Source organism: Dermacentor variabilis, chromosome 1 (genome assembly GCF_050947875.1).
Source record: "Dermacentor variabilis isolate Ectoservices chromosome 1, ASM5094787v1, whole genome shotgun sequence".
NCBI lineage: Eukaryota > Metazoa > Arthropoda > Arachnida > Ixodida > Ixodidae > Dermacentor > Dermacentor variabilis.
Window position 1 is genome coordinate 81,880,690 of NC_134568.1, and position 25,127 is coordinate 81,905,816.

Genomic DNA, 25,127 nt, shown 5'->3' on the forward strand with positions numbered 1-25,127 from the left:
ACGCCGCCTCCCCCTTCAATCCCTCCACAGCCTTTTGCGCGACGGAAGATGGGTCGTTTTCTCTCCGCTTTCTTCTTTCACATGCACCAGATTGAGCCGCGATCACTGGCTCACACTCGCACGTTTTCACTCACACATACAGCTACGGCGTGCAGCATTGTTTTATCACCCTTGGACTTTATACAGAACATGACGGCAACGCCTACGGCAGAAATCTGCCTGGAGTGTCCATATAATTGATAAAAAAAATTATAGATTGCATTAGTCAACAAGGCAAAACTGCTACTTAACGCAAGCTCCACTTTGTATCTGGGCTTTGTTACGCTTGTCTGCGGGACACACCTGGCATGTATGCGGACTGGGTTGTCCCAAAGCTCGGTAACATTGCGTACAGGTCCGCTCTCATAGAGGCCTGCGCCTTTCCTGCAGCTGTCGCCGCAGAACTAGCAGTCTGGCACCTGAACAATGGAGAAATCACAGCTATAAACTTCAGCCATCCTTGCTGCAAATGGTTGTTGTCTGCTACTGCTCCCGAGTGTGCTTTCGAAAGCACCCGCTTCGTGGCCATCAGTGGCGCCTCTATAGGCTGTGCACCACGTATACTGTATGTCCTACTTTTGTTGCGCGTTGTGGGGATGCGTGACTCTCACGCGTCCCCTCATATCTTGTTTTCCAGCATAGCTCCCGTCTCCTGCAGTGCTGCTTCGCCGCGTGGCCTGGCGCCCGCGGCGGTCGGAGTGGTTGAAGCGCAGTGCGAGAGATGGCGCGAGTGTTGCGCTGCTAGCGCCGCCTCACGGCGGGGTTACTTGGGTGCGGGTAAGAGAAGGCGTTTGCGCTTTGGGTCGGGAACGGCAAGCAGCGCGGACTTGCCGCACGTGCGCCGATGCACGCTTCTGCGAGACCGTCTCGCGGGGCCTCCTTCGAACGCGCCACCGTTCGCGTGACCGTATGCGCGAACGACCAGGCGTTGGGATCCAGCATGGGGTGAACATATTCGCTCGTTATCCAGTCGTGGTGAGTCGGACTTCTAGATTTGTTGCGCGCCCATCGGCATGTTTTGTGGATAGCAACTCGGCTGGCAGGCATTGAGCTATGAAAGGTGCAATAAATGCCCTTGTGATTGTTTGCACTACTGTGTTGTCGTTCCTTTGTCCCAAGAGCACGGGAGGAGAACCCCCACAACGTCAGGCGTCCAATCTACCGCTATAGCGTGGTAAAAACTCCTTGGATCTGGCTGCTCTTCTGGTGCTTCAGATGCTGTATCAGATGCTGAATTTTACTGTGTGTCTCCTACTTTTGTTGCATGCCAGGCATCCAATCTGCTGCTACAGCATGACAAAGCCCTGCTGATCCAGATGCTGTAACAGACACCGAATCGTACCGCATGCCACCTACTTCTGTTGCACTCCTAGCGTCTGATCCAGCGCTACAGCATGGCAGAATGCCTCAGAACCAGCTGCTGTTTCGGCGCGTTGTATGCCTTGTCAGATGCCAAATCATAGTGTGTGTCTCCTACTTCATGGTAGCACCTTCGGGGTGCAATAATTGTGCGAGGAAAAAAAATTTTTTAGCTTTTTTATTGGAAATGTGGGGAGTGTGCTCATTATGAAAGGGCATTCGTTATGCAAATTACGGTGGATAGCAGTGTAACTTCTGTTGCATTTTCAATAATATGATTGACTCCTGGCTTTTGAAAAGCAACTTGTAAAAATATCTGGTGTCATGAAATTACCTGAATTCCACTAAGCCAAGGATAACTATGAGGGCTTGCGAAAGCAATTATAGATATATAAATTTGCTCTGCTGTTTGGTACATGATTTTATGTATGTAAAGACCTATTATCATGCATCCTGCGACTTAGCAAAATATTTAAAGAAATAATAAAAATCCACCGTCTGCAGAAGAAAGCCTGTATATCAGACCTTTAACACAACCAGTAAATTTTGACATATCATTTCATTTTGCTGTTGCTCAAGTGAAAAATAATTTTTCATGGCGTGGGTAATTACTGTGTTGTGGCTTGTTCAAGAATTGAGTGTAGGTTTGCACACATAGTTTGACAGCACATTTCTTTTGTCCCACTTCACCAAGATTGCTGAGGATGTCGTGCTGTTTGCACATGTGTATGGAATATTTCTTGGGTAGAACTTTGGAGGTTTGTGCTGATATATAATGACACCTGGTTATTATAACTGTTGTATTTTTTGTTTTGTGAATATTCATTTATGCTGTAATTACAATGTAAGAAAAGCTAGTGTAATTAACATGAAGTTGTCTGCCTTTTTATCCAGAGAGCTTACAAGAAAGGGTGCAAACATCTGGAGGCACATCAGCCGAGGACCTGACGTCTTTACTTGAGAAGGGCACTGCTCAACACAGCAGCATTTCCGCAAGCTACACATGTGGTACAAAGTTGCTTTCGAAATCTGAAGCTGCTACTGAAAAGTAAGAATGTGATGAAACATTTTTTTTCATGCAAGAGAAGCTCATTGTTGCCGTCGCCATAGTCCAAATTTTGTCCAATAGTTGTTTCCTGTGCTTATTTATCATGTAGATCCAGAGGTGCAGGTTATACCGATTGTATCAATACAAATGTGGCACCTGTTGTCAACAATCAAAACTGCCATTCAGTTTATTTTAACACCCCGCGAGATGGTGTTAATCGGTCTATTATCTGTGATGGAATAGGAATAATTCTGGGGGTGGTAGGGATTGTATACATAGTAAAAAACCAGGTAGTTTATCTTTTACGAGGGGCACTGCTTGGGGAGGCTTGACTGAGATACTTTGGGCATGACTCAGAGTAAAGAAAACATCAAGGTGTCTAAAGTCACTATGAAGTCCCCTGGTATGCAATATGTCATAGCCCACGTATAGCTTTAGGACACAGCACTTGAAACCCTTGGGTAACTATTTTACCACTGTAGCCATATTTCCAATTGGCAGCTAGTACAAAGATGACTCTCTGCTAAACTAAAATCTCGGAGGTCCAGGCCGACTGAGATTGTGTGATCAGAATGAATTGATACCTTTGTAGGTGCGATGCTATTTACTGCCCAGGTGCATGCAGCTTTTGTGCTGTTGTGACATGGCAGTTCAAACATGATTGTGATCTTTTAGAATGATACCAAAGCAATGCACAGACAGGAGCAGCCCTTTACCTTGTTTGCTCAGTGGCCAGTTCTAAAGGACGTAGCAGGAGTGTGCTCGTTCATGTTATGCAAGAGAAGTGTCGTCACTTTTATGTCTGGTGTTAAGAGTGCATGCACACTCACTGCCCTTTTCCAAGGTTTGGTAGTTTGTACACGAACCCATGGCGACCTGCCAATCGAGGTAGGGAGTTAGAGCATGGCAGGTAGTAAGTAGAGCATGATTAGGTACTAATAGTAACCCCCGTTCTCCTCTTCCTCTCCATGTGCATCCACTGTCTGTGCAGATGTCTGCAGCTGGGCAGTCAACGCACTATTCGCATGACACTTTCGTTCCCACTGTGTAAATCTACAGCTAGTTATGTGAGAGTTTGCTTGAAGACATTGGCTCAAACCTAAAATAAAAAAGACCGATGTGCATTTACTAACGGCATTGGGAATGGGAGGCCGCCATACGGGGTGTTGCAAAGATGGTGGCCTTGAACAATGTTGGTACCGTCCCATACACTCACATTCATTGGCGAGGCAGTTTGACGGATTTCAGAGTATTGTGCGGCTGCTGAAAAAATATCTGACTTGATTCGGCAACAAACGGTAACTTTAGTTGCTGATGCCTGATGAAACTGCCAATTAGGCCTAATAGCCTGTGTGATGGCAGTTCAAGCAGTGTTCAGATAGGGTAGCAAGAGTTCGGGTCCGCGGCCGTATGTACAAAGTTCATCAGTGCACATTTACTTGCATGTGAACAGAAAGCTTAGAACTTCATGAATATGTGTGTGAACAAGTGCATTTGATACGATATGCATGCCCACCAGTTGCTTATTGACCTGATCTTGGCACATGCTTTCACGCTTTCCGAAATACAGGCTGCTTTTGTCACCATTCCTGCTGTCTCTGTTGCATTACTGTATCGATTGGTCTCGCCAACTGATGAACCTTGTACCAGCTGTGGATAAAAAGACTACATGTGTTAAGGTGCTGACCACTCCAGGTGTTTCACCAAATATACCGAACATTAAAAAAATCAGAGAAGTAAAACCTCAATAATTCAGATTTCACGAGACTGAAAAAGATGTCTATATTAACCGAATGTTGAATTATTGAGGGTGTCAAAAAAAAAAAAATGCTTACTGTGTCAACATGCTTTTTTAGGAAATGAATCAGGAAATCCCATTTGTTTTGCTTAAAAGCAGTGCGAAAGCTGCAATTCACATCTTGTGACTGATTAGCAGTCTCAGTGGCAAAGGCCTCACGACTTCCTTCGCAGCGTGGCCGCGGCGCACATTTTCATCCAAGACATGCATTTCACTACCGTGCGCACATCTCGATTATTTTTTCGCCAGCGCGCTGATCACCAACAGATCGTCCACCTATCGCGATGTAGCTGGCACTCTGTTTTCAAAATATTGATTTTTTTTGTTGTAATTTTTTGTTCTCTAAAACTCGTGCCCCCCCTTAAGACCTTGTTCCGTTTTTTTCAACATAATCTGGGAAACAGGAAAAATGCCGAATGAGTGGGAAAAAGCCATTATAATCCTTTTCTTGAAAGCTGGAAAGCATCCTACAACAGCAACCAGCTACCGACCTATAGCACTCGCAAGCTGTTTTGCCAAGTCTTATGAAGCCATTATAAACATCAGATTGACATGCGTCCTTGAAACCGAGAACCTGCTCGATAATCATCAGTGTGGGTACAAGAAAGGTTGCTCTACAACAGATCATCTAGTCCGGCTAGAACACGAGATATGAGCGGCCTTTCTACACAAACAATACTGTCTCACGGTTTTCTTCGATCTAGAAAAGGCGTACGACACAATGGAGGGATATAGCGAATTTAGGAATTCATGGTAGAATGCTCAAATGTCTGGCCCATTTCATGTCTGACCGAACATTCCAAGTGCGTTTAGGAATGCTGCTGTCATGCGTATTCATTTAGGAAAATGGTGTGCCATAGGAATGTGTATTAAGTACAACATTGTGTGTGGTGATTATTAACTCAGTCAATAATGTAATTCCAACCTCTGTGATGCACTCATTATATGTGGATGATCTACAAATTTAATGTCGTGCATTGAACTTGGCAACCTGTGAACGGCAAATCCAAATTGCGCCAAACAAACTCATGCAGTGGGCATCTGAAAGCGGTTCTCACTTCTAAAGTGAAAAAACTATTAGTGTTGTCTTTTCACAAAAAAAAAAGAGGCCTACAACCAGATCCCATTCTTAAGCTGCAGGAAGCCACTCTACCAGTAAAACAAGAACACAAGTTTCTGGGTGTTCTGTTTGATAAAAAATTGAACTTTCTCGTGCACATAAATAGTCTTAAAATTAAAGCGAACAATGCACTTAACATCCTGAAAGTCCTCTCCCGGAAGCGCTGGGGCTCTGACTGTAAATTCCTGCTACACATCTACTGCACTTTTGTACGTAGCATATTAGACTATGGTAGCATCATATACGGTTTAGTCAGACAGTCTTACATCAGATGGCTTGACTCAGTTCATAACCTCGGCCTACAACTGGCAAGTGGCGCTTATAGAATGCCACCTGTCCATAGTTTATATGTTGACTGTAATGAGCCTCCTTTACAGCAGCGCAGAGTGCTACTAACTTTTTCCTACATACTCGGAATCCAGTCCACACCACGACACATATGCTGCAACATCGTCACACAGTGCAGCTCGCGCTTACACTACACAAATAAACCAGACATGATTAGGCCACTTATGCTGCGATACAAGGAATATTGTCGGGATTGTGACATCCCTCGCGAAGTCCTCCAGGTGGCCAGAAAGCCAGAACGTTTGCCCCCGTGGTGCGATTTCACACTGTTATGCGACTGGACACTAACACATTTAACGAAAAGAGACAACCCGCACGAACACATTATACAAGAATTCTACGCTCTTCATGACAAATATAAAAATGACATAGAATTTTATACTGATGGCTCTAAAACGAAAAAACACGTGGGTGTAGGGGCCGTAACAGAAAATTGGGAAACAAATATTCGATTACCACAGCACGCCTCTGACTACACAGCCGAAGTGCAAGCAATACGGACGAAAAGAAAGGGGGTTAACCGAGGGGCCAGATTTTTATTAGTCATATCATAAGTGTTTGTTGGCTTATGATATGCAATATGGACGGTAGTTCAAAAGATAATCCGGACAAACACAAAAACACAGTCATATACACAGATTCATTAAACACACTCAAGGCTCTACACGTGAAATTAACGTCAAACAAATACGGCAGATCAATTAGGTTTTGCTAGGTACCAAGCCATGTTGAGACTGGGTAACGAAGGAGCGGATAGATGCGCGTCAATGGCAGCATACAAAAGCATAACAAATACAACACTTTCACATAGAGACAGTATCTATGTGATTTGGAAGGTCTTGACGTCAAAATTCCAACATGAATGGGACCATTGTTTAAGCAACAAGCTACATCTTACTAAAGCTGTAATTGGCGAGTGGAAGTCATGCAGTGACCAGCTATGGTTCTATGAGGGGATGTTGTGTCGACTTCGAATTGGACACACACATCTGATGCACAATTTCCTCCTTCAAAAAGAAAACCCGCCAACTTGCAAAAAATGTTATGAACCTCTTACAGTCATACACATCCTAATAACATGTCCAAGCATCGACACACAGAGACGGAGGTTTTTACGCAACCTGTATAATTTACATATACGATTACACCCTGCCCTATTGGCAGATGAACCCCCAGTGCCATTCACTAACTTGTTCAACTTTTTAGGGAAAACTGGTTATTTACACCAACTATAATGTAATGCTAGTTTACCTGCTCTAACGTTGTGTTTCCTTTTGTCTTGTGACTGGTACAGCATAGCCTTAGTTGCCTTTGTGCCATTGAACCCAATGTAACGAACCAACCAACCAACCATCAGTAGTTTGCCAAGGCGTCTATCCAGGAGTGGCCAGGAGTGAGCATGCGCTGGCAAGCGTACGTGCGGTCTGACCATATGTTTTGCGTGGTTTGAGGCTAGTTGAGCATTCAAAACTAATGAAAATTAGCGAGACCTGACAGCTACGACACCGATAAGCAGGGTAGCCAAAGTTTAATTCCTACGCGAGCAGCCGCAGCAGAGTTTGAGCAGACGATAGTCGGCTGCTTCTGGAAGTATGTAATAATCATCGAAATTTGAAAGCAGATTTTTGCTTACTTTAGCCTGTTCATTAAACTTCGTCAATAAATGTACACAGTAGCAGTAGGGAGAAGTGCACTGATCCAAACATCCTTCTTGATTGATGTCAGCTATTGGCCAATAGCATCCGTAAATCAGAATCTGCTATATTACAAAATAAAGCATCCAGAAAAGAGTGAGGAGCAGGCTTCTGTTGAAAAGAGCACTTTTTAGAGAAAGGTGACTTCACGCTCCACTTGTTAGCTCCACACGTTGCCCACGACTGCAAGACTTGACTGATATGTTGACAGCAGCATATGCTATCTGTGGTCTATGTTTTTTCACCAAGCCTGAGGGGTGGCTCAGAACCCCTTTAAAGAGTATCTGGTGAAATCTTAAACCCTGTAAATAACAAAGTTGCAGTGAACATCGGTAGGGTGGACGAATGCTATAGCAGCTGGCAGGGTCTTCTAAGTGTTTCTAACTGTTTTCATGTAAACTTCTGCAAACTTGAGCAATCTCTATGAAGACTTCAGCATCAGCCTAAGATTGCATTTGGAAACCCATGTGGACCTTCAAGGATTTGCTTTAAGCATTCTCTTAGTTTGATGTATGCCTGCTGAGAGCTTGTTTAAACCTGCTAACGTTGTTTCTCTCTTAAATTTCAGGATGGGGGTGCTGCCTGTTAAACCAGCAAGCACAGAAACAGACTCCCGGCCTTTTACGAGGTCACTCTTAAACCCCAAGAAAGCTTTTAAAAAGTCTTCTAGGCAAAATCTTCAGCAACAGCAGCCTAGTGAAAATACGGAGACTTCACTGGTGCCTGTGACTGACTCTAACATAGCCAGCAGGCATCTGAGTGGTTTTGAGAGGCCTGAACCAAAGCAAGCAAGTTTGAACAACGACAAAGCCTGGGTGTTACTTGAAGCTCAAGCAAAGGCCCTTCAAGCATCAGCAGAAACAGCACGGCACTTGGCACAAGTATGTAGCACTCATACTTTACGTGCTCAGAGCTTATTTGGACTCTTGCAGAAAGTCAAGGTGTCTTGCACTTTGGAGGCTTTGACTGTTGTATTGGGAAGTTTAGGATGCTGTAATCATGCACTCTGTATTGTGTAACAATTCATTTGTTCCTTTAGAATTGTGAAGGTGCCAGTAAAATGTCAGTGTATGGGAGTTATCATGCATGCATGATAATTAAAGCTTATGGAGACTAATTTTGCTTTGGTTTAGGCTAATGTTTTTGTTAATGGCTGTCTAAGGTCTAAAAGCGAGACACATAGCTCATCCCTCCTCCTTGACTTATGCAAATTGTTGTCACAGCAGGTTTGTTTGCTCACTGGCAAGGTGTAGAGGCAACTCCAGATGTCGTATCAATAAAGGGGTTTGTTCCCTGATATGTACAAGAGGCAGGTATACAGTAACCAAGGGTTATGACATTGGGGTGGCAGTCGTAGTCTATGGGTGAAAGCTCCTGGAACGTTTGCTCGGCCACTGCACCTATTTGCCAGAAGATCGAGCCGCAGATTGCAGCACCATCGCCACATTAGTGTGGATGGGCGGTCAGCGATAGGCATTGAATCATACAAAGTGCTGCTTCGCTGTGAGTGATTTTGGCTAATTGTGTGGTAATGAAATGCACTGACTGCAACGTACATATTTATTTTTGCCCTGTAATAGCACGTTCTTGCACAAAACGTTCTAATATATGTGAATGAAATGCAGGCTCATTTAAAGAGATACTAGCACTCAACCACAGCCTCGTGTTACACACTCCCTTGGTGCATTTTGTGTGTGTTCAGCTTGCATTCTGCCTACTCTGTTGGCATTGCTGATGTAAAACTCAATGCAACATTTTCTGCAAATCTTGCACTGGCAGTACAAGAGCCTGTGTTCCTGTACAATTAAATTGGCAAGGTAATGTGCACTGAGCGTCACCACTTGCACGCATGCACATCTCCTCCCCCCCCCTCTTTTTTTCCGATTTCTGTAATGAAAACCAGTCTTTAGGTTCAGTTCAACAAGCTATGCTGCTCTGAGTGATATTGCGTTAACAGGATCACTATGTAGCTCCACATGCGGTTATTTTTAAAGTGAAGATCTCTTTGCCTCTTCCGTCAACGTCCCCCTACCATCTTGCCTACCACGTTAGAGGGTAGAATGTACATAGCAGTATCGAGGGAGAGGGAAAATGTGACATCAGAAAGCATGCCTCATTTGGGGTCTTTTCAATGAAAGAAAAAGAAGTATCTCCGGTGGCAAGATTCAAACCGGAATTCTCCAGCACAGTAACCAGATGCTCTACCCGTCAGGCTTGATGTAGTCACGAAACAAGTGAAGAACAACCTTGCCACATTTCACGTGTGGTAGCTTGCAGGGCAACATTCACAAATACCCAAACGTGTCGAAGCAAGATGGTGCGTCGCATAGCAAAATCTCTTGTAAGCTGCGTTTACACGAATGCAACACAAGTGTATTGTATAAACTTTGGCCATGTGCTGTACATGGAAACAGTTGTGGACAAACTGGAAAACTGTAAATTCAAGATCAGTGCATTTGACATTTCTGAAAAATAAAAAGCAGGCAAGTTTGTCCATGTGGACCACATACACAGGACATGGAGGTGCAAAAGTGCATTTGCTCCCTCAAAAGGTCATTAACGCATTGCCCAGTCTGGACGAAGTAACATTTGCCACAGGAGGAGGGAGCATTGAGCAATAGGCAAGCTTTCATTATGGGGGGTCACTTGGCTGACCATTGCAAAAGGTGCCTGTGTGTTCCAGTGTACAGAGACACTTGTATACTTGGAAGTTTTAAGGCTCAGAAAGAGAGAGAATTGTTTGAGGCGTTTTGTATAGAAAGGAAAGAGAAGGTTGCATTAGCACTGCACCACTCAATTTGTCAAGAAAATAAGAGATATATTTGCACAATAAATTTCGAAGTCCACGGGCATGAAGAGCATTGAATGATGTTATAGCATGGTTCAGAAACGCCTTTAATCTTGCGTAGATCAGGACATTCAGTAGTGGTGAGAGGAATGATGATCTTCTGGTGTGATTGCACTGACAATGTGTGTTGTGGCAATGTTGTTTCCAATGTTTCTGCACAGCAACTACTGCTCATGTAATTTTTTTTCTGTAGTAGAGCTCAGTTGAAGTTCGGCAATTGTGCTCTGTGCATTCTTTCTGTGTTCCGTCCTCAAAACGCACTGTTATAACCATGTTCCATCAAGCCAGCAACCAACTAGCTCATCTAAGTCTCTTAATCTTTAAAGTCATATCCACTTGGAATGAATTATGAGAATGACACCAGTTTCGAGAACTGCATTCCGAAATTTTGCAGTAAAATGCGTTAGTGTTCCAGTAATATTTTAACTTCATAGCATAAAAAGGTGGTGATTTGTTAAAAAAGTAAGTGGAACGACACTGCATTTTTATCGCAAGTTTGACTACGCTTATCTCAAAAGAGTCGCTAGTTGCAAAATTTGTTTCAAAAGTATGTGCCTTGTGAAATCACTGACTTCAATTCGTGTATTGCAATATGTGCACTAAAGTGATTAGTTGAAAAGTGAATTGTTGAATATTTCCTAATTAGCCAATTATGTGCATTGATTTTTGTTGTAAGTAATGTAGAGTAAAACCTCGGTGATAAGTTCCCGTTACATACGTTTTCTCGGTGCTAATGTTCGCAATCAAGAACACAAAAACATGACCCAGTAGAGCTACGTTCATTTTTTTACTGGTTCATACATTCCCGGAAAACAATATTTTTCGGTACCAACGTTCAGTGCACCACCAAGCTGCGATCGTATGGTATGTTTTCCGGCTGCTAGATCCCATGTAAACAAGAAGATGCGTGAGGCGTGGACGATCGAGAATAGTATATACCTAGCTGCGGCAGCTGCACCGCAGTACTCGCCCACCCGTCTCACGTGAAAACACCAGCGCAGACTGTTTCTCACTTCAGTACCAGCAAATCTTCTCCGGGGTCGTCGCATGTGGCATTAACAGCCATGGCCACCAATCCTATTGCGATAAGCATATTCGCCTATCTGTTTCACAGTGCGTGGTGCCGTCGAAAACATAGGGCACGCTTTTAATAGGCAATAACAGAAACGCGCCGCTGTTCCTTCTTGTTTAATAGACGATAACCGAAACATGCTGCTATTCCTTGCTGCAGACTGCGATTGTATACATTTTCTGGCTGCAAGATCCCATGTGAACAAGAAAAGGCATGAGGTGTGTGCGTCCAAAAGCAGTATATAGCCGCCTGTCTCACGTGAAAATGACAGCGCGTGCAGTTTGTTATTCTGTTGCCAGCAAATATCCACCCGGGACGTCGCACGCCGCATTCACAGCTATCCTAACCAAACCTATTGTGATAAGCAGCTTCACCTATCTGTATTACTGTACAGCGCATGGTGCGTAGTGCCATTGGTAGCATACTGCACGCTATTAGTGGTCGATAATCTAAATGCACTACCGTTCCCTTCTGCAGGCGGTGCAGTGTGGGCATCACGTATTGCTTTGGAGGCATCTGACGTCGCCCACCAGCTATATTTTGTTTCGGTTTCAACAAAGCAGCAAAACGCGTCTCAAGCCACCGGAACACCACTAGGTCATTGCACACTGGCGTCTCGTGCCACAACAATCCTCGCGATGCTTAGCATTACGTAGATGTCAAAAATAGTTGAGTCTGCCAAATTTTTTTAGTTGCTTCGGATCCTACTGTTTCCCGGTTAGTACGTTTTTCTCACAGTTTTTTCCAGAACGTATGGACGACATTCTACCATATACCTCTTCGAGTATTCTAGCTCAATAAGTAGATTTATGCTAAATGTCACAGGCTGATTTTAAAGTTCTATTAATGCTAAATTAAAACACCCAATATATTTGCTGTAAATCGCGCTGAAAGCACCAAACATGGAGGAAGGAGAAAGACTGGGAAGGAGCGTCATGCGACCATCTTGAAGCCTAGTCATAAAAAATGTAATGGAAAGGCTCATAGGAAATAAGCCCTAATTGCGTAATGCACAAGCGGTAATTTCTAGCTGCTGAGTGCGGGGTGCACAGGAAATAGTAGACCAGAGTGGGCATGGCGCAGATCGATCTTCATAAGGGTGCCACTAAAGCCCCATCCACACTAGAGGAATAAAGCGCACGGCATGCCACAGAAATTGCCATTGAGTCGCATTGTACCTTTTTTGTGTCGCTGGAGAAATCGGTCGTGGACTGATTTATTGCACCTTGCCACGTGCTGCGAATGGAGGAGACCAATGAGAATGGCCCCTTCGGTGTCATCTGCACAAAAAACTGGTATCCTGCCCGACCGCTCAATTTGCACTCGTGTATGGTGTCAGCCGGACGACTCTTTTCGCACTATCATATGCGCGCGTCAGCTATTGCTTGTGCTGCTTTTGATTTGCATGGTTTGCAACTGTTTTTACATTGATGAGCCTAAATCAAGATGTCCCGATTGGAAGGTTTTTGGAAACAGCGTGCCATATTCGATTCTGTACGGCAAGATGGACCCTGAATACAAGGATGCAGAGGCAACATCCAGTACCTCATTCTCCTTGTCCTTTGAATATGGCAACAGTGCAACAGAAAGGAGCACACCAACATGATTGTGATCAGTGGCAATGTCACCATCATCATCATCATCCGGCATGATTTTCATTAAGAATGAATGCCAGAGAACAAAAGCAGATAAAGGAAACAGTGAGTGACATATCGCAGCTATGTGCAGAATAAAAGAGAGGAGGCGGGATTTTCATGCTGTCATGTGACTGCCACAGTGGCGCACTGCCGGCAGCATGCCGCATGCATTTTTCCTTCATTGTTGTTGGGGCTTCAGTTACCGCGCACCAAACAATATCTTCAAAAGGCCAGTCAATGGAGGAGGCCAACAGGGCCTACTCCCCAAAAGTCATCATGCAGATAAGCCACGAAGAAAAAGTAATGTGGTTGATGGGAAAATGTAATGGGTCACAAGTGCGACATGGAGCCGAACAACAATGCGAATGACGGTCGCGTATTTCCATTCTCGATATTTCCTTTCCTTCTCTTTTTTATGCACTCGTGCAATGCACGCTGCAACTCACTCAGACTCGCTCACAAAATATATTTTTGCTCAGAGCTCACTCGAACTTAGACTCAATTAAATTTGACCCGCCGTGGTTGCTCAGTGGCTATCGTGTTGGGTTGCTGAGCACGAGGTCGCTGGATCAAATCCCAGCCACGGCAGCCGCACTTTGATGGGGGCGAAATGGGAAAACACCCGTGTACTTAGATTTAGATGCACGTTAAAGAACCCCAGGTGGTCGAAATTTCCGGAGTCCTCCACTATGGCGTGCCTCATAATCAGAAAGTGGTTTTGGCACGTAAGACCCCATATATTTTTTTTTCAGTAAAATTTGCCCCAGCCGGGTTCAAGAAGACTCACTCACTGAAATTTTGCTCAGTGGGGCTCACCCAAACTGAGCCCCACTCAGTCTGAGTCTGAGTGAGTCTGAGGGAGTCGGCTCATGAGTGAGTTTCCGACCTACGCTTACACTAGATCATATTGCCGCATGTCTTCTATGTCAGCGACAAAGACAACGATGTGAGCCTTAGCGGGCTTCGTCTCGTGTGTCAGCCTAGCAGAGATTAGAAGACAAACAAGGCGTATCTATGCTCGACAACTAAATCAAGTTGTTTTTGTAATACGTGTCCTCATCTCCTATCTTCATTCCACCGTGACACTAGTGGAAGGCATGCAAGATAACCTTGTGTGTATTTGTAAATTTTTACTATGCAGCAGCAAATACTCTTTGATAGAAAAAGTAGTGTGCCAACTAAGTTAAATCTCTAAACAAAGTAAATGTCCTGGCTCCCTACTAAACACCTGCTGCAGTAGCTTAGGGTCTGTGGTGGTGTGTTGTGCTCCTGAGCTCGAGGTCGTGGGCTCGATTGCAGCTGTGATGGCCGCATTTCGATGGGAGCAGAACACAAAAACTCCAGTGTACTTAGATGCTAATGAAGTCCAGGTGGTCAAAATTGAGTCCCCCCACCACACCGTGCCTCATAGTCGGATTGTGACTCTGGCATGTAAAACCCCACAATTAATTTTAAAAATGATTTACTCTGTTGAACCGTTCATAATTGGAAGGCTAAGGATAAAGGCTGAGAAGTTGAGGGTATCAACTCCCGTATGGTTGCATAGTAAAATATGGTATAAGAAAGCAGTACGCATGTCAAGTTAAAGCTGCTGAAAAATAAAACATGATTCTAGTACTACATTGGTGCATGCCTTGTTTTCTTACAAACAGGCCCGTGCCCCATCTTTGCTGGAGCTTCATGGAGAAAACATGGTGCAGCAGCTTACAGCCAATACTGTTCTAGCTGCATCTGCATTGGCAGCTGCCTTGGCCAGCCAGAGACCTGACTGGCAGGTGTCGATTGCAAGTGACAAAAGTGCTCACCGGAGGACGCGGGCATCATCATCCTCGTCCACAGCATCACAACCCACAGATGCTGGCTTTGAATCCATCAACAAAACATCTCCACAGAGTTCAGCTGAGGAGAGTGGTTCGCCACCAACCGAAGACAATAGCAAGGAAGTTCAGGAGACCCAAGCCAAGTCTCAGCAAGACGATGATAATGTTGGTGCATGTGGGTCAGACAGAAGTGCTTCTTCAGCTTCTGTATCAGAGGAGCTGGACACATTGGGATTAAGTGGTGAGGATGATGATTGATATTACACGTCGAGCACCTCATCCTTTGTTTGCAACAAGTAGCAGATGGATAGCGGACATGGTTTGGCTATTAAAGTTATGCACATGCTGTTATTGTCAAAGAAAAGACTGCTTATATAAAGCTTTAATTAAGCACCTGCTGAAATCTCATACTTGTACTTGCTTCCTGTAGCATGCATGAAGAAATTGTTTGCAGCAGCTACAACATTTTAAACGTGTTAACAATTTGGTTAGCCAACAGACTTCAGTGTTCACCATTGAAATCTAACAGATTTCAATGGTTAACAATAAGGCTGCACAATACTTCTCACACACTGAAGCTACAGTCCATAGAAAACAAACGACAAGGTGGTCGGTGGTGCTGAGAAGTGTCTAGTGAAAGGACATGACATGTCCTTGCAATGAGTAATAAAAGGTTGATTAGATGCCAGCTTTGTTGAGTGGGTACGTGTGTGAGCAGAAAGGGTACTGCATGCTTATCATTAGTCATGTGGAGGGAAGGATACAAGCAAGAAAACCTTTGTGTGCCCTGTAGCTAGACATAGCCTGCTGGTACTGCACCTCAAGATACATTGTCTTTTAGGAGGTTCTGGTTTACCATGTGCTGGGTACAATGCGTGATGTGCACTGTGGTGTCCACTGCTGGCTGACATTTCGGACAGCGTTGTGGGTGTGTGCATATAATGTACAGATCTGCTGAATTTGCACTTTTTAGGTTCTGGATGTTATTTTGTTATCACCAAAAGTCATCAGAGGCTGGTAGTGGTATAAGTTAGTGCTTGCATCAGCAAATTTTTTATTTATAAAAGTTGCACAATATATGTCCAAATACTTGGCGATGCCTTTAACTCAGGATTATAGTCAAGCCTGGATATACCCGAGTTCTGCATATGATTGTCGCACCGTACAGAATGCTGCAGCTACACTGTAGTGGGGGCGTGGCAAATGAAGTGGTCAAATTGTCAAAATTTTCACTTTTCCTATTATTTTTTTTACAATCCACAGACCTTTTTTTACCTCGTTGTGAAATAGTATAACAAAATATGTTGTAGAAATCGAAAAGTAAGCACTTTACTAGTGTGCTGTCTTCGAAAATTGCGAAAAAAATAGGGCTTTGGAAAGCGCTGTTGCACCACGGATCGCTTGACTATCTGTTGACGCAGCTCAACTATCTTGATATCATTTTAAAGAGGAGAGATTGGAGCTCAAGATAGTCGCAACGACGTGTTTCTCAATCGAAAAATAAACCAGCAAATGCGAGTGAAAAGAAGGCAAAAGCGGCATTGAAATTGGGCACAGTAGTCACATGGTGCACAGGGCACGCTCCTATTGGCTGTTGTAGATTTGAATTGCTGACAAACCTCTCTCGTGTGCATTTGCACAGCAGCGAGCTGCGTGTTCTGATCAGTGTGATTGATGATTGTGGCAGCTTAACGCACATGTTCTGTGATGAGCCCCAAAGGAAGCCACTTCCGAACGGCCCACACGTGCGGAAGACCATGAAAGGCATGGAACAGAGGGAGAAAACTACTCGTACAAGTCGATTCCACCAACCTTGTTGACGAGGCACGATCAGTGACGTGGGTGACTGAGAAAGCGCATCCACGTGCAGTGCTGACGACGCGACCGTGGGCTATGGGGACAACGTGACTGTGGGATTCGGCGAGAGGAGAAGCTTTCGTGTCAAATATTGAGCTGCTGATTTCAGCCCTAACTCTCACTAAAGAAGAGGTTGCGCAACGAGAGGAGACGAGAGCAGATGTTTTGACTGCACTGTCATCTACTTCTGCACGATGCATCGATGCACGGCGCATGAAAAAGGCAACTAAGATGCACAAAACTGCTGCAAAGAAGCGAAAAACTACATCAAAATGTGAAGAAAATGTGTCCTCACGGACAAAGGACTACATCCCAGGCGGGTTTTAGGTGCTCAAAGTAAACACTTAAATGTTTACAACGAATGAAACGTTGAGCTCATTTTTCTCAGCTTTCATTTTTTGTGCAGTTGCTTTCAGTGATCCCAGTGCCATTTCACAACGAATGAACACAAAATCATTAAGTCTTTTTCACTTTGATACTGAAACATCGATGAGTGCAATAAAGCTGTCCCATTTTTATCTGCACTTCATAAAAAAAATTTACAATGGCTTTTTGCAAAAGTCGTTATAAGACAATATGCATAGGAAAGTTCAAAAAAGAAATGTATGCTTATTTCGGCATTTAAGAACTTAACCGATAGCTTTATTGCACAGAATGGGCCTTTGTGAACATGCTGATATGAAAATCTTGGTAAACTTATCTGTAATTAATTCATTTGTGAATGGCCATTAGAGGCTGTCAAGTGTTGTAACTCGGAAACTATAATATATAGCACAAAACTGATTTCAGTTATGATATCAGCATAACAAATCACACCTGAATGCCAGATTTCATCAATTTATTCCTATAATTGACAAAAAAGTTTTCATTGCCACGTCCCCCCTGTAGTTTTCATATTGTGACTCTTGGATGTTTTGTGTGGTGTCTTGAAATTTGTATAATTAGAGTTTGACTGCAGTGCAGTGTGTAATTTTATAAAGAGTTGTATATTTTATGCACTGCTTATTGCTGAACTATTTTGTGAGAAGCACACAGAGTATTTTAGTATGTTACCATTTTACTGTGTCCATTACCGATCCCGCCTGTCACTGACTGTACATGCATAATATTTACTGTGTATACACAGTTGTGGAACAGGGTAATAGTAGTACAATAACATTGAGATAACCTGCTTTAATGACAACGGGAACCATGTAGCCTAGTGCATTGCTACTAAAATGTATTGTCTGTGTTGACTTTGCAGATTCAAGTCAGAACAACAGGATATCGAAGTCAAGCACATCTAAGAAATGGCAACCAAAAAACGCGGCTCCTCTCTCTCTAGACAGCAGTGCCACTGAGGTGAGCCTGGTATTTGCAGTCCAGCGCGGAAACATGCTCCAAAGGCATGACTTCTAAACTAAAATACACTAATGTTTCCAAAGCATTGTGAAAGGAATGAACCAAGTGAAAAAGTGGGGTCCCTAGTACACTGGTACTTGCTTTCTTCCATCTGCTTCACAATGTTCCTCTTTGTTTAAGCATTGTGCAGCTATCTTTGTGGCTTGTTCTTTTTACTAATTGCCTCACAAACTTGCAATTTCACACACGCACCTTCCTCTCAGCCACATCTCTCAGCAAATTGCAGTCAGCGAGAGGATGGCATTCTCGTTGCTCAGTGTCTGACAAACACACTTTGGCGCTTTGTACCATTGGTTTGGCTCCACTAGATCCCCTGCTTCCATGCAACACTTGAGGAGACACAAACCAACCTAAGGGTAGTTTATTCAAATCTTAATTTCCCCATGGTATGTTACAAAATAGTATTTAGTAGAGGCTACTAAAACCATGAACTCCTATGAGGGACATTTTGTTAGTTATAAAAGTGGGCTTCAAGGACTGTTCAAGAGAATGCATATATGCAAAATTGTAAAATTTTCAGTGCTTTTTGAAAAGTCTATAAACACTGAGAAAAAGTGGTTTGGCGATTGGTGGAATGTCTGGGTTGAAATAGTTGAGCAGTATACATTCATATTTGCCAAGTCTCCTGGATTGAAGGGGGGCCATAATACATACAGTAATCCTTCGTTATAACAAAATCACTTTACTCAAAATATCGCTTTATTCGAAATTTCTTCCGATCCCGACCCAAACGCATGCATTTTAAGCCACATTACTCGAAGTGCACGAAGAGCTTGACTCGCTTAGAGCAAAGTGGTGAGCGATGGCGATTCTTTTGCGCATGTAGTGTCAGATTAATACCGTTGACAAATTAGTCTCATGTAAGCACAGAACAGGCCACAAAAATACCAAACCCACAACCGATGACCGCTTAGTAACGGGTACCAAGCGAGTGCCGAGTGCTCCCAGCTGTTTACTGCGGAGCGAACGGAAGCTGTCAAATTTCATGGTGCAGCGTGCCTGAACCATTCTTCTTGGTAGCAATCGCATTGCTGGTATCCCCTGTGATAGTTTTCCTGACGCTTTGCTATGGCAGAAACCGCAGTCTCTTGGATGCCGAAAAGTGGCCAAAAGACTGCGGGCACACTTGTGCTGTAGCATTACACGGGGTGCGCTCGATGAGCAATGTTTTACTGCTCTTGTGACGTCACAGTAAGGGCCGACCTTTATTGACCATAAGAGACGCAGCGAAGAACCCTCGGCACAGTCCACTATGAGGATGCGACTACCCGCACAATGAAGAAGAAGGGCACACACATGATGATGATAATATACAGATTATGAAGTGCACACTAAATGCCCACACTAAATGCCCACACTAATTTCCCCCGTGCGAGAGCGGCCATCCTGGCCGCAGTCTAAAGGTACGGGGAACGCCGCCTGAAGGGCTTCATATGAGAAACTTGGACCACTTCGGTAGAGCGGCAACGGCGGTCAGTTGAGGGAACAACAGGGGTCACAGGATAATTAACGGGAGAAGTCATTTATAAGACCGTGTATGGGCCAATAAAGCGGTGCTGAAACTTCTCACACAACCCAGGAGTGTGAACTGATGTCCATAGCAGCACTTCATCGCCGGGCTGGTAGAAAACTGCCCAATGAGATGCGTCATAATGATCCTTGCGGTCCTATTGTCAGTCTTCGGTGTTGAAGTGGGCACGCTGCCGACAATGGTCAAGGCGGGAAACATTTTCTTCGCAGGAAGATGGAGATGGACTGACAGGGGCAGAAAAGAAGGAAATGTTAAGAAAGGAACTGGTCGAACGGCCATAAACAAGGTAGAATGGTGAGTAACCGGTTGTGCGTTGAACGGCGGTGTTATACGTGAAGGTGACGATTGGTGAAATTGCGTCCCAATTTCTGTGATCTGGTTCAATATAGGCGACTATCATATCAGAGAGTGTACGATGGAACCACTTAGTCAGACCGTTGGTCTGAGGATGGTAGCCTGAAGTAGCCTTGCGAGTTGTGCCAGAGGCTCTGAGCACTTCGCCTTCTAGTTTAGATAGAAATGTCTTTCTGCAGTCGCTCAGAAGGACACAAGGGGTGCTGTGATGCAAGATTATGGCTTGAAGAATGAAGGTAGCAACTTCGGAAGTGGATACAGAACTGACACAACCTGTTTCGGCATAGTGCGTGAGGTGGTCAACGACTGTAACTATCCATCGACTACCGGCTAGAGTCATGGGAAGTGGCCTATAGAGATCAATGCCAACAACCTCGGAACGGTTCTGCAGGACGCGAGACCGGTAGTAGCTGCCCGGCAGGAGCTGAAGTTGGCTGCTTTCGACGGTGACAAATGGTGCAGGAAGAGACGTATCTCGCCACACTGGTAGACAGGCCAGGCCAGTAGAAGCGACTTATTATGCGGTCGTAAGTTTTCTGGATGCCAAGGTGGCCAGCAGTCAAATCGTCATGATATGCCTGAAGGACATGAGCACGAAAGCAGCGAAGCGAGGCAGTACGGGCACCCGGCGTTGTCAGTCAGGATGATGGATATGGTGGTACAGCACGGAGTTTTGTAGCCTGAATTGTGTCAGCTGTCGACGGAGCCTGGCGTTAGGCAGGTGCGAAGCTCCACGAACATGGTCTATAATATGTCAACAGTACGAATCGGCGAGTTGTTGAGATGAAAATGATTCATGGTCATCGGAAGTGAGATGGTCAAGAGTGACGAAGGACAAAATCGCCATAGAAGAGACGTCGGGGATTGTGTCCCTGGGGAGGTGGTTGCGGAGTCATTGATGAGTGTGGCTGTAGGAAGCGGGCAGCGAGAAAGAGCATCTGTGTCTTATTGCTTTTTATCAGACTTGTAGATGATCTCAAAGTCATATTCATGCAGACGAAGAATCCAGCGACCAAGACGTCCTGACAAGTTCTTGAGTGTGGAGAGCCAACATAAGGCGTGATGGTCCGTAATGATTGATAGTGAATTGACGGCCATGGAGATAAGGGTGAAACTTCTGGACAGACTAAACGACAGCTAGGCATTCCTGCTCGGTGATGGTATAATTCTTCTCGTTAGGTGTGAGTGCGTGGTTTGCATTTGCAACGACTCTCTCACGCAAAGAGGTGTCTCACAGCACCAGAACAGCACCAATTCCATGGCCACTAGCGTCCGTGTGCAAGATTGTGAGTGCAGTCTCATCAAAATGACACAGGACAGGTTCAGATGTGAGGGTGCCCTTCAGCTGGTCAAAGGCAGATTCACATTCTGGTGATCACATGAAGGGAGCACCAGAACGAGTAGGTTGTGTAAAGGAACAGCTATAGAGGCGAAGTCGCGTATAAATCGGCGAAAATATGAAGCTTCGATGCCAAGGAAACTGCGTCGTTCTTTGGTCTTTTCTGGTCGAGGAAAGCAAAGCACCGCCGAAATTTTATCAGGATCAGGTCGAATACCATCCTTGCTCACAATGTGACCTAACACCTTGATCGTCTTGCTTGCAAAACGGCACTTTTTGGTGTTGAGCTGAAGACCAGCGTTAGCGAGGCATGTGAGAACCTCGTCCAGACGTTGCAGGTGCTGGGCAAATGTCGATGAGAAAATAACGATATCGTCCAGATAGCACAAGCATGTTTTCCACTTCAGGCCGCGCAGAACAGTGTCAATCATGCACTCAAAAATTGCGGGAGCATTGCAGATGCTGAAGGGCATGACGTTGAACTCGTAAAGGCCATCGGGGGGTGCAAATGCTGTCTTTTCTTTGTCATCTTCGTGCATTGGAATTTGCCAGTAAACTGAACGCAGATCCACGCTGGAGAAGTACTTGGCATCTTGCAGACAATTGAGGGCATTGTAAATGCGAGGCATAGAATGTACATCCTTGCGCGTAATCTTGTTGAGCGCTCGGTAATTGACACAAAATTGCACGGAGCCATCTTTCTTTCAGACCAAAATGATGGGAGACGACCAAGGGCTAGCAGAGGTTGCAGCATGTTGGTGATGTTTTTCTCAATAACCTTGCACTCAGCTAGAGACACCCGATACGGCCTGCAATGTACGATGGATCCTACCGTCTGTCTGAATGCGATGTGTTGTGACGGAAGTCTGACCCAGTGTCGAAGAATGGGTGTCGAATGAAGTTTCATGCCTCATCAACAAATGAAGTAACTTTTGTGCCTGCGAAGGGATCAAGTCGGGCTGATTACGGCTGCAAGAGCAGAGGTAGAGGGAGAATGTACAGCATAAGTGATTTCAGGGGGAGCCGCCTTCAGGGGAATGACACAGAGAGGCTCGGAATCAACAACGCAAGCCAAAGTGGCGCCTTTAGGAAGGAGAATTTTCTCAGGTGTTGTGATCCTTGCGGTGAGAAGTGCAGACCCATAGTCAAATCTAACTATTCCTGATACAATTGCTATCCCCTTTGTGAAACAATGTGCAGAAGGTGCATCTCCATGGTCGATGATGTCGGACATGATGGTCAGAATTTGCTGACAGCCTGGAGGTAGCACGGTATCTTCTGCAGCGAGCAGACGAACTGGCTTGTACTTTTCATCGCCAAGCGAATAAGCGGTGTCGGTCATATGTAAGACACGTTGCCCACAACATATAGCAGCAGAAGCAGAGGCAAGGAAATCCCATCTTAAAATGAGCTTGTGGGAGCATGGCGACAGCACAGCAAACTGTATGTGGTGGATAATGCCATTGATCATTACACGCACAGTACAAAATGCAGAAGGGGAATAGAGTCCCCTTGAGCTGCAACCAGCAGTGGTCCATCGTAAGGCGTTGTAACTTACCTGAGACACTTATACTAATCAGCATGCATAACAGATAAAGTGGCACCAGTGTCCACCAAAGCTTCAACTTGCACATCCTCAATGAACACAGACCTCTTATTACAAGGGCGTGCTGGAGGAATTGTAGTCTTATCGGTAAATGCAGTTTTTCCTCCGAAAACTGCATTACTTAGTTTTCCGAGCGACGGTCAGAGGTGAACGCAGCAGGCCGTAGCAGTGACGAGGAGCGGCGGAAGGACGAAGGTGAGCAGCGTCTGGTGCTGGCAGTAACCATTCGGTGTCTCGGTTGTTGCGGGTAGAGATGTGGAACGGCACGGAGGGGACGCGTAACGCCAGTTTTGAGAAGTGGCCCCACCAGAATACGCATTGTGTTCACTCAGATCATACCCGTGACGCTCATCTTGTTGGCGCTTGCGGCAAAAACGTGATATGTGGACGCGATAACTACAGTAATAGCATATATGACGAGATGGTTGCCAAGGCGGGTAGTAAGGGCGCTCGATATGCTGGGAGATAGTGCTGTGTGAGATGGGGCGATGAATGCTCAAGTGTGCGTTTCGAAGGCCATTCACATGTGGGTTGTGGAAAGGGGGAGTGCTGCCCTTACATAGATATTTTCGTAAAAATAACTTTTTCTGGAAAACAGGGTGGCACCACAGGTGTAAGGGCTGCACAGGTGCAGCCCTTACACGCATATATACGGTGTTTTTTTATTTACATGGCATCTCAGCCATAAGGGTAGCACTCCCCCTTTTCACAACCCACATGTGAATGGCCTTTGAAACGCACATGCATGTAGAAGCTTACAGCCACTGCCTACAGATGGCACACGTCAATGCCAGCTTCAGGTTCTCAGCTCTTCCACGAACTCACACTATCTATATAAGCTATTGGCATCAGCACTACCGGCTCCATTTTTGCAAGTTCATTGGCAATTGTGCGCTGTTTCCTTTTTTTTTTTCCTGCCAAACATTAGGATTTTAGCATGATGGGCGAGCACCTTAATAGCTGTACGACTGGCTTTAAATTGAGAGTTGCAGTGTTTGATCTTAAACATGGGAAGCGTGCAGCAGGCAGAATTCGATGGGGTCGAAAAGTGCACATGACGATGGTGCCATCAAAAGGATAGTGCAATCATACATAGATACTCCTTACAGATATTTTCTTAAAAATAATTTTTTCTGGAAAAATTTTTCAGAAATAGCCAAGAGTTGTATTTACATGGCATCTTGGCCATGAAGGCAGTGCTTTTCCTGAGAAAGGGGAATAATTCCGCATGGATTATTGGCCAGCGTGTAAAAGATGCAGGAATAGACATAAAGGAAGAAGTGGACATGCTCCCACTTGAGATCCAGGACAAAGCAACCTTCCAGGAGCACTTTAATGAATGCTGCGAATTTCTTTCATGGCAGTTCACAATACGAACAAGTATGACATTACTCCCAAGAGATGCAGCAGAAACTGGGGCATTTTCTTCCTAAGCGAACAGTGACACTTTTGCACCATACTGGAGTGCTTAATAGATTTTTATTAGAACATTGAACTGGCTCTGTTTGTCATAGTGGCTCAGTAGCTATGGTGTTCTGACTGCTTAGCATGAATTAAACTCCTTGACGCAGTGAGAGCATTTTGATAGCGTTTTTGCATTCCACCTCCAGGATTTTGCTGCATATGAAAGGGCCCCTCACCAGGCCCCATAGCAAATTTTGGTTATATGGTGGAAGTTGTTACGTGCATTCTAAAGACCATTCAGCCGCAATAATTTTTCTAATTGGTTCATTAATAGCCGAGAGAAATATTTCAGTGTTACCAATCTATGATTTCAGGAGGTGTGTGCCACTGCCAAGGGAGACACTCTCTCCACTTGCCCTGTCTAGCCTCTGCAAGTGAATTTTTTGCCTGTGTTCTCTCATACCGGACCTTGAGGATCGCGCGACGCATACATCACAGGCCCTGCCTTCATTTTTTTTCCCTAGCTTTTTTGTTGCACGGCACACTTCTGCTGACGGCATCGCACACGAGCTGTTGTGTTTGTCTCGTGCAGCGCACGATTGTGCGCGCTGTGCACGAGAGCATCTGACTAGCGGTACAAGTCAGTGCTACACGAACACTGAGGCAGACACAAGCGGATCACAGAGCATGATTGCGCGCTGGAACACGGTAGAAAATGGCATAGTTTTGGTGTCAGCGGGTGCGACTGCATGATGTGGGAACAAGCAGACAAAACGGAAGTACATCTCTCTTGCTGCGGTGCAAAGTAAAACAAATGCACGCAGACATTCAGTTTGTATGTTTTATTATTTC

The 25,127-nt window shown here is 44.8% G+C and overlaps 1 protein-coding gene across 3 annotated transcripts in view; it reads left to right on the plus strand.

Annotated features, from left to right (window-relative positions):
• Nucleotides 1-25,127, plus strand: part of LOC142579953 (uncharacterized) — a 233,143-nt gene that overhangs the window by 107,076 nt on the left and 100,940 nt on the right. For all 3 annotated transcript variants that reach the window (XM_075690640.1, XM_075690649.1, XM_075690656.1), the window contains 4 exons: nucleotides 2,293-2,446; nucleotides 7,975-8,287; nucleotides 14,616-15,024; nucleotides 17,884-17,981. In XM_075690640.1, coding sequence (XP_075546755.1) covers nucleotides 2,293-2,446; nucleotides 7,975-8,287; nucleotides 14,616-15,024; nucleotides 17,884-17,981 — 974 coding nt within the window. The remainder of the gene's footprint in view (nucleotides 1-2,292; nucleotides 2,447-7,974; nucleotides 8,288-14,615; nucleotides 15,025-17,883; nucleotides 17,982-25,127) is intronic.